General features: G+C 38.7%; 1 protein-coding gene across 1 annotated transcript; it reads right to left on the reverse strand.

Annotated features, from left to right (window-relative positions):
- Nucleotides 267–3,128, reverse strand: LOC104700967 (protein WVD2-like 2). Its single transcript, XM_010416585.2, has 7 exons — nt 2,983–3,128; nt 2,216–2,608; nt 2,022–2,107; nt 1,834–1,927; nt 1,638–1,709; nt 1,297–1,407; nt 267–882 (listed from the first exon to the last, which is right to left on the reverse strand). The coding sequence occupies exons 2-7, from the start codon at nt 2,600–2,602 to the stop codon at nt 574–576; spliced, it is 1,059 nt and encodes a 352-aa protein (XP_010414887.1). The 5' UTR covers nt 2,603–2,608; nt 2,983–3,128; the 3' UTR covers nt 267–573.

The raw sequence follows: 12,522 nt of genomic DNA on the forward strand, positions 1-12,522 counted from the left end.
TAATATATTCCGTATAAAGTCTTATCTCACATGAAAATCCGTATCAATAATGAGACTTTAATCACGTATCTTGACCATTTTGTTATTCATTTCTGATTGTTAAACTAGTACACAGTTGAAAATCACAATTTAACCACACAAACCTCAAGTTTAGATCACATCAAGTCCGAAGAAACAAATACTCCTTGGACAAAACAAAAACTACACTTGCTTAGATAACATCAAGTCCGAAGAAACAAAACATACTAACACAATGAAATTATATATAGATGTCAACCATTAATCTAGTTATAATAATTTAAGTTGGGATCCATACAACAACCTTAATATACATTTCACATTAACTGTCAAAGAGATAAGAAAAGATCAAACGAAAATAGAACCAGCGGATTTAGCAATCAAATTTAGAACAATCAAATCTTAGATAACATTAGACAACGCCACAAATAACAAGAAACTTTAAACTTGTTCCTTCACTCTAAAACCTGTTCTCCTTGCAGTCGCTTCTCAGTCTTTTTCTTGTTTTCTCATTCATCAAGTTAGTCAAAACGAAACTACAAACTACGCGGCGTTTCACTCCACAACCCCAGCCCCATTCTCATCTGTCTCTCCATCATAGCTACTTTTGCTCTTTCCCACAAACTTTCCATGCACTTCTTCAGACTTTGGTGTTTCCTTTGTGGACTTTCTTATATGGTCTTTGCTACTGCTACTTGGTGTCCTCGGGATATTGTTTGCTTTGGGTTCTTCCTTGTAAACGCCTACACTGTGACGGTGTCGAGCACAATGCTTCCCCTTCACCTCCTCATATGATGAGTTAACTGTGTCGCTGCAGCTCTTTCTGCGGTTAAGGTTTGGTGACTTGGGCCGAGTCAGAGGAAACTGCAAATCAAAAACAATCATAGAAAAGTTTTTCTTTTATATTGTGAGGATGAAGTTCATCTAAGTTCATATATCCATGTATCGCAAAGATGAAGAGGATGACACGAAGTGATGGCCAGGAATCACAGCTTACGTACACTCACTGAGATCATATAACCAAAATCCAATATCTGAATATGGAAATTGTTTTAACTAACGTTACCATGCATAATGTATGCTTATGGTTATAATAAGGACAAACTGCAAAAATCACAATCAAACAAAGCTAAAGTGACTGTAAAGTGAAACTAAATGTTGGTGAGGAGGATAACACCATCTTACCCGATCACAAGAAAAGGAAACTGAATGTTCATTCTTGATTTAAAGTGGAGGTGAGGAAAAGGGAAGTGAAGGCAGTGCGGTTTTGTTCCATACCTTTTTCAATGGTTGTTTCGGTGGAGGACCCTCTTGGTAGAAACTTGGTACAGGATTAGCTTTGTAAGCCATGTTCTTCCTGAGTTGCTTAGTGACTGCTTCTTGCTCTTCCTAAATAAAATACATATATTCAATTATTCTTGAGATTGCTCAAGAATGAAAGATATACATTATATTGAATCTACCGTGTAGGATTATTCGTTTCAAGAATTGTTATCCATAATGAAAATGCAGAACATTTTCTGTCGTCATATAACTAACATGGAAACTATCTAAACAAGATTCCTACAATATCTACTGACCAATGCACGTGTATGCTTGAGGATATTGATAACGATTACCTTGAGCCTTTTCTCGTTCTCTCTTTTCTCTGCCTCAAGTGCTTTCTGTTTCTCCTCTAATTTCTGGTAAAACTGAAACCATAATATGCTGACAATTTAGCAGAGTAACAAAAACATAGAAAAGGAAACAATACGTGTGAAGTCTCTAAGCTTCCTAAAAAAAACACTTTTCCTTATTGTTACAAATGAAATTTACCTCTCTCCGTCTCTCCAGCCTCGCTGTGCTTGTAAATGTTGGAGCAACTCCAACTGTTATCTTGGGTTTAAAACTTCTTATGGATGTAGCAGATCTATATATGGCTAAGGATCATAAAAATCTTGTATTGGTTAGATATTAAAAATAACAAAAGCTTCCTTTTTCGTTAAACTTCATATAAAGGATACGAGGAAGCAACAGAAAAACTATCTTCATCATCATGATGGTGCTTCTTGTGATCTGTTGTCCTCCTAGCCGGTAGAGGAGAGTTTAGCTGAACATATATGAAAAAAAAAAGGAGGAAAATTATATAAGATTCAGTTCTTTGACACTTCACAATGCAACAAAAGAAAACGAACAACACATTTCGCGGTTGTTTTACCTGCGAAACTCTCGATGCTGAAGAAGAATTGTGGCTAGCACCATTGCCTAACGAATGATTATCAAATCCTGCTCTTCTAGGCTTTTCAGCCGACAGAGAAAACGGCTTTGGAACAGTCGTTTTCGTGGTAGCACGAGTTTTAGCTGAAGATGAGTTTAGTTTCTTCTTATGGTCATCATCAGGTGTATCAGTCATCCTTCCTTGCCTAGAATGAACATCATCATCACCTTCAACCAGGTTCTGCTCTGTGCATTCCTTCTTCACCTCCGCAGCTTCGATTGTCGTCGACGGACTTGGGACTTTATTATCATCAGAAGATCCGGTTGAGCTAGCTGTCAAACTATTTGTCTTCTTATCCATGTGTTTGTCTACAGGTTCTCTCCCCATTACACACTACACCAACAAAATTTGTATACATACATAAATGCTCAGTTCCCTTCTATATATATATACCCACAAAAAAAATCGTCTTTAATTGCAGATTTATAAAAAACTATCATGAAACATCAAAAGGAAGAATCTACCGAAACAATCTATGAATAAATGTTGCATTTAAGACATCAACTACGGACATAAAATTGAATTCATCAGAATCAACAAAACAAGAACAAGAACAAAGATATGTCTGAAAGAGGAACAGGCGAAACCTAATTTATTTCAATCGACCAAGCACAGATCGAAAAATAGGACAACGTTGTACAGATCGAACCACATTTGTCTGAGATTTCGTGAAAATAAAAGAGATAGGAAGATTTCGAATTTCTTACGATTTCTAGCTCCGGTTCTTCCTCAAATACATTCTCTCTCTCTCTCTCTCTGTCTTCCGCTCAGGGCAAAATGCAAAAATCCCCTTTTTTCACTTCTATCTCTCCCGAGAGATTTATTTTTGTTTTTCCTTTCTTTTTTTTTTGGGTCAACATCGATTTACTTTACTGACGTTATACAAATACGTTACTTTTTTTTCGACGAATAGAATGTCAAATATGTTCGCCTTTTTATTGGGCGTGTCGCTTTATTTTGGTTCTTTTGACTTTTTTATTTTTTGATAAGAACGGAAGAAGAAAAACTAAACATTGTAAAAATGATATGAAATCACTAATAGTTATCCACAACTCTTTCGTTTACAGTTTTTAATTTTTAAACTATCCGGATACGATCGGTACATGTGAAAATTGACATTTTAGGCTAATTAACTTAATATATATTTTTAAGTTTTTTCTAAATTATACATGCAAAAAAATTATATAATAATCTATTTAATAAAAAAAATAAAAACAATACATAAAAATGATAATTGCTTATTGTAAACGCGGATACGACCGGTACATGTGAAAATTGACATTTTAGGCTAATTAACTTAATATATATTTTTATGTTTTTTCTAAATTATACATGCAAGAAAATTATATAATAATCTATTTAATAAAAAAATAAAAAATACATAAAAATGATAATTGCTTATTGTAAACGCGATTATCCAGAAGGTTAAATTTTAGAATTGGATTCTCAATAACGTCTTCTCGGAGATGGTTAAAGTCAGTTGCGCTGACGTCGTGGATATGGCGGTTGTCTCCACGAAGTGCTTTCTACTTCGTGATGTTCATGGGACGGTTATCAATTGAGGCTATCTCTATAATAGTCGATTGAAAGATCTTTATATGCTCTATATTCCTTCACCAATATCAACTATTATATTATACCCCTTCTGCTTCTACTGTGTTCTTGTCGAAATGGATGATAATGTGTGAAGAGCTGTTCAAGATATCAATTTGGGGGTTGATGATGTCCCTATTGCAATTCTGGCAGATCTTGTGGTCAATGCAGCGGCGGAGAATCGTTTCATCCTCATGGGACATCCAGTCATACCCCGCCGCCAAAACCTCTGTGCTATCATTGCTTCAATGCCACAAATTTGGGGCTAAGCCGCATTGATTTATGGTCGTATCGTGGGTGGTAACCAATTTCAATTCATCTTTCATACTAAAAGAAAAATGGAATTGGTCATTCGCCGCGGCCCCTGGGCCTTCAATGATCGGATTTTGGTGCTCCAACGTTGGTACCCAAACGATAATCCACCACTCATTGACTTCATCCATTTCTAGGTGCAAATTCGAGGGATCCCATTCCAATTCCTCAACAGAGAAGTCATCTCTCATAATGGACGCTCAACTGGTAACCTTTTGGATGTCGATTGTGATGCAGAAGCGGCTTCTCGAGTGGAATTTGTACGTGTACAGATCCATTGGAACATACACCTTCCACTACATTTCCAGCGATAGATACAATTTTAAAATGGAGTTAATACCCTTATGCATTTTTGTTTTGTAAGGCTCTGTGGCTTTTGTGAGGTATATGGCATGCTAACACATGATACTAGAACTGTATCTTACAAAATGGAGGTGAAGAACATTTTGATGATCCTGAAGATGATGAAGGCTTACCACCACTTGCTGGACAACAAAATAGGGGCATTATCATCCGCGAGATTGTTTGAAACGACCGCACCCAGATTTCCAATCCTCACATAGGATCTATGGGAAATGATCTCACCGGAACCCCATAATTCCAAAGAGACAACCAGCGTAAAAATTGCTCCTTACAAAAACTCTCTCAAACACACCAAACCCCACCTCATCTAGTTACTGAGTCACACAACCAACCATCCCTAGCGACCGACTAACAAGAGAGGTGAGCTGGAATATTTGATTCCGTCCAGCCACGGACAACACTTCCCTAAAATTACTCCAATTCACTATCAACTCCTCTAGTGCCCCCGACACTCACAACATCACTTTCGTCGGCCTCTCCTCATCCAAACCTAACTCCAACTGTCTTCCTAAGAAACAAACACACAACAACATGCTAGTGTCCACCGACACCACCTTGGTGTCGCTCGACACTCAAACCTTACCACAAAACCGTCTATGCTAGACCACAGTACAAACACTTAATTAAATCACAAACCAACCGTTAATTTCACAAACCCACTAATAGATATGAAGCTTATAGTACCACAAAGCTCTCCACCAAAATTCAGCCAAATCGGACTCTGTTTCATCCTCCAAACGTTGCCCCAAAGTAGGCATCTCGGACGAGTTCGCGTTGTTCATCCGCAGGTATTGGTGTCGAACGACACCAACCCAGAAATCACCATTGAAGCCTTCCTACAAGCTCCTTCTCGCTGCAAATCCCTAAACTTCACAACCATTGATTCTCTAATCAAATAAACACCAAACAACACGACTTACCAGGATAATAGCTAGGAGAGAGCCTTCCTGTCTTTCTCAATCCACCACCAAGTAATCACATCCTTCTCCACACACATCAAGAAGATGGATCTCCTTTCTCCTCCTTACAAGTGAGAGCACCAAAACTCTCTCTCCTTCTCTCCTACAGAACCACCAAAACAGATCCCTCTGCTCCTCTTAACCATCCTCAAGACTCCCTTTACTCTTAGGATCAAACTCACAATCTCTCAAGGACACTCCATGTGCTCTCTTTTCTCTCTATAACGATGATAAGTGGCCTCCCCTAAACCCTCAAGTTGATTCCCACTTAAATACTCCAATTTAGGGCTCTCCAAAACGAGCCAATTCCAATTTCAACGATTTAAAACAAATCGGTCGAACCAAAATTGATGGTGTCGATCGACACTCGCCTTGGTGTCGATCGACACCCACTCCCGAAGTCTAAAATTTGGTTTGCGGATGTTACATTATTGATGAAGACTAGATGGGAGCAGAACACAGAGAAGACCCACTATCTGATGGCCAGATACAAGAGGAAGCTGTTGATGACATAGACCCTCACCATGATGCCTTAGACCTCCCTGATGAACATCATGATGAAATGGAAATGCCTGCTGTTACATCTACCGATCTGTGTTCTTATGATCTTAACAATGCAGACATAAAGGCTCGTGGCAAACGTAAGAGAGATTACCTATCAGAGCAATCAGAGAGAGCTGAATGCTCTAAGGTGGTGAACTGTGAAGAAGATGTTGGAAACAACTCTGGAGGAAGCTTGTCTCCCCAAGAACTTGAAAGAGGCGTAATGGGCCCTAAACCACCACTTTCCCCATGAGGACAACTGCTTGGAACTGTAGAGGACTAGGCAATGACCTCGCAATTCGATGTCTTAAGGAGATTAAGAAAACTTATTCTCCAGACATCATTTGCCTAATGGAAACGAAACAAGGGGATGGCGTTGTCAGATCAGTGAGTGTTGAATTAGGTTATGACAGGGTAGTAACAGTTCCCCCTGTTGGTTTAAGTGGTGGCATTTCTCTTTTACGGAATAGTACTATCTCTGTTTCCGTTCTTTATCAATTCCCTAATCTTATAGACACTTATGTTCAAATTAATGGATTTGGTTTCTATTTGTCCTGTGTATATGGCAATCCAAACCTAACCCTTAGACACTTGATGTGGGAAGATTGGAACGAACGTCACTGACTAGAACTGGGCCATGGATGGATATATGTGATTTTAATGAGATAAAAGGCAACCATGAAAAGAGAGGAGGTCCTCCATGGCCTGAAAGTTCCTATGCTGATTTTCGAAATATGATCCAGGTCTGCGTCTTTTAATATCTGAAATATCATGGTGACCCTTTCACTTGGATAGGAAAACGCCACTCTCATGATATAGCATGCTGTCTAGATAGAACCATGACGAATAATGAAGGGCTTGCTCAGTACCCAGCCTCTCATGTTGAGTTTTTTGAGCTTATAGAATCCGACCATCGACCAGTTATAACCACCATCTCTAATGATTTCAATCCCTCGCAAGGCCAGTTTTATTACGAGAATCAGCTATTGAGTAGAGATGGTTTTAGTGCAGCAGTAACCCATGGATGGAACCGCAGAACACCGGGTAATCCTATAAACATGAGCACCCATATGAGAGAATGTAGAAAGGCAATATTCCACTCACGACACAACAGATGTACTGCTCGAGAGGAAATCAATATACTGAAGTCGTTGATTGATAAGGCTCACTCTGATAGATCTTCCACACAACGGATACGGAATCTCCGCTACAATTTGAGTTGTGCTTATGCTAATGAGGAGGAATTTTGGCGTGTTAAGAGTCGTAAGGAGTGGATGAACTCTCGTGATCGAAATACAAATACTTCTTTGCCACTGCCAAGAGTCATACGGCCAGAAACAAAATATACTCAATACTTGATGATGAGGGCCACGAACATCATGGATATTCATACATTGGCTTAGTGGCACAAACGTATTTCACCAATCTTTTCAAGAGTGAATTGTCTCCTCAGAATAACCATTATCATGTATTCCATGATTTCCAAGCCAGAGTAACCTCGGAGATTAATGAAAATTTAACCAAACGAGTGACAGAAGAAGAGATTAAAACTGCGGTCTTCTTTATAGGTGCTACAAAGGCTCCTAGTCCTGATGGCTTCATTAGTGCTTTCTATCAACAATTCTGAGAGACGACCAAAGCCTATGACAGATTGGAATGGGATTTCCTGCAAGAAACAATGCTCAGGTTTGGATTTGATATAAAATGGATATAGTGGATAATGACTTGTGTTCGAACTCCAACCTTCTCGGTTTATATTAATGGCAACCCTCAAGGATTCATCCAACCAGAAATGGGTAAACGTCAAGGTGATCCACTTTCCCCATGTTTATTCATCCACTAATGAAGAGAGCAGAAAAGAAAGGAGACATAAAAGGAATCAAAATCAGTAATGCCAGCCCTCCAACCACTCACCTCCTCTTTGCAGATGACTCTCTGTTCTTCTGCCAGGCTAACATGAGCTCATGTATGGATGTGAAGGAGATTCTCACACAATATGAATGAGCTTCGGGTCAACAAGTCAATACAAGAAAATTGGCCTTAACCTTTGGAAAAAGAGTAAGCGAGCCAACTAAAACTCAGATCTGAAGGTTTCTCTAAATTCATAATGAAGGTGGATGTAGTAAATACCTAGGACTCTCAGAACAGTTCGGACGCAAGAAGATAGAACTATTCCAGTTCATCGTTGAAAATGTCAAGGTAAGACAAAGGGATGGAACAACAAATTCCTCAAGGAGGAAAAGAAATATTGTTGAAAGCAATAGCTATAGCTATGCCTGTCTATACCATGAACTGCTTTAAACTGCCAAAAGGAATTTGGGAGGATATAGAAAGGATAATCGCACATTATTGGTGGAACTCTCAACAATAAGGAGCAGCGACTCACTAGGTAGCATGGGACCGAATGAAATATATGAAGAAGGAAGGAGGACTTGGATTCATAGATATTGATATATTCAATGATGCTCTGTTAGCAAAACATGCATGGCGAATCCTTCAAAACCCCAACTGCCTATTGTCGTGTACACTACTGGGAGGTATTTCTCTAGTTCGTGTATTTTTTATGCCACCAGTGACACACAACCATCATTTGGATGGCAATCGCTTCTCATTGGTAAAGATTTATTACGAAAAGATCTTTGTTATACCATTGGAGATGATCACCAAGTCCATACTTGGACAGACCTTTGGTACAGATCCTCCTCGACCACCATAAAAAGCTCCTAACCACCAGTTAGATGATATTCCTACTGTAGACAACCTACTACTTCCGGACAGAAGCGGTTGGAATGAACGGTTAGTAAGTGAAAGAGTCCACGCAGATGACGTAGATTTTATCATCTCCATCAAGATCAGCATATGGCATCAACATAATTACCTTGGCTAGCAAGCACTATACCAAGAATGGTTTATACAGTGTGAAATCAGGATATTGGCTTGCAACTCATCATCCTGACCAGATATTCCATGCTAGACCCCTAGATGGAGATCCACAACTCAAGAATGAAATATGGAAAACAAGAACCCCTCCAAAGTTCAAACACTTCTTATATATGGAGCTTATTATCAAGAGATTTAGCAACAGGAGCTGAACTTGATAGAAGACATATCTCTGCAAATGCCTACTCCAAACGATGTACCACCAAGATTGAGATGACAAAACACCTCTTCTTCACTTGCCCTCACGCCCAACAAATTTGGCGTGGCTCAAATATCCCCCTCAGATGCTTTCTCGATCCTGCAAGTCCGGTCGATTTCAAAATCAAAGCAATTTTTGATTATCATACACATCAGGGAATATATGATACACTCTCTCACTTACCATTCAGGATCTTATGGAAAATATGGAAAAATCGTAATAAGCTTATTTTTCAGAACCAAAATAACAGTTGGCAACGAGATCTTAGAGAAGCCAAACAAGAGACAGATAAATGGTTAACAATAGATGTCAGACGTGCTCACACTTATTCTAATGGTCAAAACAGTAACCGGATCCCTAGATCGCCAAATCACTCTTGGAAACAACCTCCCAGTGGTTGGATTAAATATAATTATGACAGTAGTTTTATCAACAGAGACAGAAGAGCCACTGCAGCCTGGATTATCCATGATGATCATAGTCAATTTAGAGAAGCAGGGCAAATAACAAGGATAGCTGTATTAACAGCGCTTGAAGCAGAGTGCCAAAGTCTATGTTTTCCTATGAAACAAACTTGGCTCAGTAGGTATACAAAAGTGATCTTTGAAGGTGACAGCCATGTCCTGGTTAACATACTCAATGCCAATAGTCCAAGATTTGACGTGTACAACTGGATACAAGATATCAAAGGATGGACAACTCGTTTTGAATCGATTGATTTCAAATGGACTCCACAATAATCAAATATTCATGCAGACAAATTGGCTAAAGCACAACGTCATGAAACATCAGATTATGGATTTCATTTAACTATTCATGTATGTATCCGTTCAATTAGCAATCTTGTACCAACACTCTCAAATTAATTAATGAAGTTCTAGTGTTTAAAAAAAAAAACTTTTTAACACTATGATTAAATTGATATGGTATTCTTCATTCTTTAATTGTGTAATTTGTAAAATTGTTCAGTTTTTATCTATTCATATGCTTTCATTGTAATATATTTTAATAAGCATTTTATATATATGATTTCTGCAAAATCGTAACAATTTCTCCTCATGTAAAACTTAAAATATTATTATATTACTGAAATTTACCTAGTTTGATCCAAATTTGGCCAAAAATAAGTGACTTTAACATTTGTCATTACTTTTGTTTTCTTTTTATTAATTTTTTTGTGTGTCTCTCAGTTGTTCTTATTTATAAAAAAGGTTTTGTGTCTCTTATGTGTGTAATTTACTATAACTTGTAACTTCCGTTGCCGAGAGAGAGTATATTGGCTATTATATTCATATAACTTGTAAAAGATAAATTCATAAAGGAGTACAAACTAAAGAAACGTTTTGTCTCCTCTTTTTGTATGCGTCCTCTAGTTGCAGGTTTTCGTCAGTGGGAGGATGGAGTTGCTGAATTTTTGTATCATTCGTTTATTGAACTGCTTGTTGACCATGGCTACGTTCCTCATAGTTGAACATGAATTTGTATCACATGTTTGGTTATTTGGCTAGACCTGCGTGAAAATACGATGTTATCGATCAATAACAATTGGAAATATTTATGTATTAACGACGACACTAAGTTACTAGACGCGTGAACCTAGGTCTCCATACTTTATTCCGATCCTCCGTTCTTCCTTCGTCGTCGAATTGAATCCACAAAGGAAACCGAAAGGGCCATCAAAAATGTATTGTCATGCATCACCCAACCTAGGTACCGGTTCTTGGGTCGTTGATGTAAATTAAATGATCACAGTGATCACAATGAATCAGGTTACTTGACACGAAACGCTGACGATGAACAAAATAAATGTGTCTAATTAGTCTTATGACACCACTTGATCTCGGTATCACGAGGGGATGCGATCATACCAGCACTAATGCACCGGATCCCATCAGAACTCCGTAGATAAGCGTGTTTGGGCGAGAGTAGTACTAGGATGGGTGACCTCCCGGGAAGTCCTCATGTTGCATCCCTCCCTCTTTTTTATTTGTCCAAAAATATATATATATATATATATATATATATATATATATATATATCTGGGTATCACGAGGCAAATATTAGCGTTCACCTAGCCTTCTCACACGAACATGCCTAGTGTAAGACCTCGACCCTAATATTCCGTATCAACATGTACTTATCCGTGATTAAACTTAGGGCCTATTAATTTTTATTTCGTTCATTCAACAAATATGTGCCAGCGGTTTAGTAAAAACGGGTTAAATTAAACGTAAACATGCATCCAAATTCCATATGAGGTTCTAGTACAACGAGAGTCATGTAAATAAGCTATTACATCATTTTAAAATACTAGACCGAAAGTAAAACTACCCAAAGCCACCATCCTCTCCCTTTCTTGCTGTCATCATGTGAGCTGGCCAGCCACTTAAATCCTCGGACCTTTATTTTCCGGCGACCATAAAAGGAGGCGTAAGCAAACAAGTTTGCTTAGTGGAGCGGTCATCCCGTCTCATTACGCTCAGTTCAATAATCTCAAACCGACATAGGTCAACTTCAATCAAGTCATGCATGTCAAATAACCCATAGGATAGTTGTCCAAATCGTTTAGACCAACCATCTATATTTATTGCAATAAAAATATAAACCAAGACAAGTAAGCAATAAAGACTAAATGAACCATCGGTCAAGAGATCGATGAAAGAACTCGGCCACAGTCACGCACTCACCTTCAGTTTCGACCCTAGGAGCTAACTCACGGCTTTTCTCCTGTTCTATATGTATAATCCCTCGATTCGGTCTTGTTTCACTACATGGACACATCGTCCATCGTTACCATCCAATGTCAAGACCGTAAAACTATCGATGGACTAAGGTTAAAGGATCAATTACCGATCTCTCCTTTGACTATGAATCTCGGATTCTCGACTAACTTAGGAAAACTCGGTCTAGCTCGATGGATCTCTCTCTCTTTCTCTAGTGGCGGCTTAAGGATTTTTATGCGGTGCTCTCTCGAGAACTTAGGGTTATCAACCTATTTATAGGGTTGACTAAACCGCCTTGGAATTCCCAAAACGATAAGCCTTATCGCACCCTAAGTTCCCTTCTTTTTTGCAACTATCCTTATCCTACCCAGATTGCCTTTGCCGCGAGTTTCCATTTCTCTCGAGTTTCCTTTTTTGTGAGTCGGTTTAAATCCTTCGCAAGAATTTTCAAGTCCCCGGGTCGTCCATCGGCCCGATCCATCGTTCACCGATGCGGCCATTTAACCCAACAGTCCCCACTTCACTGTCACTTATACTAAACACTTCACTATCCCATTTCATCTAGAAACTTACATGCCTGCATCATCAATCACTGCAAACTTGTGATTCGTTTTC

The sequence above is a fragment of the Camelina sativa genome, chromosome 7, assembly GCF_000633955.1.
Source record: "Camelina sativa cultivar DH55 chromosome 7, Cs, whole genome shotgun sequence".
Lineage (NCBI taxonomy): Eukaryota > Viridiplantae > Streptophyta > Magnoliopsida > Brassicales > Brassicaceae > Camelina > Camelina sativa.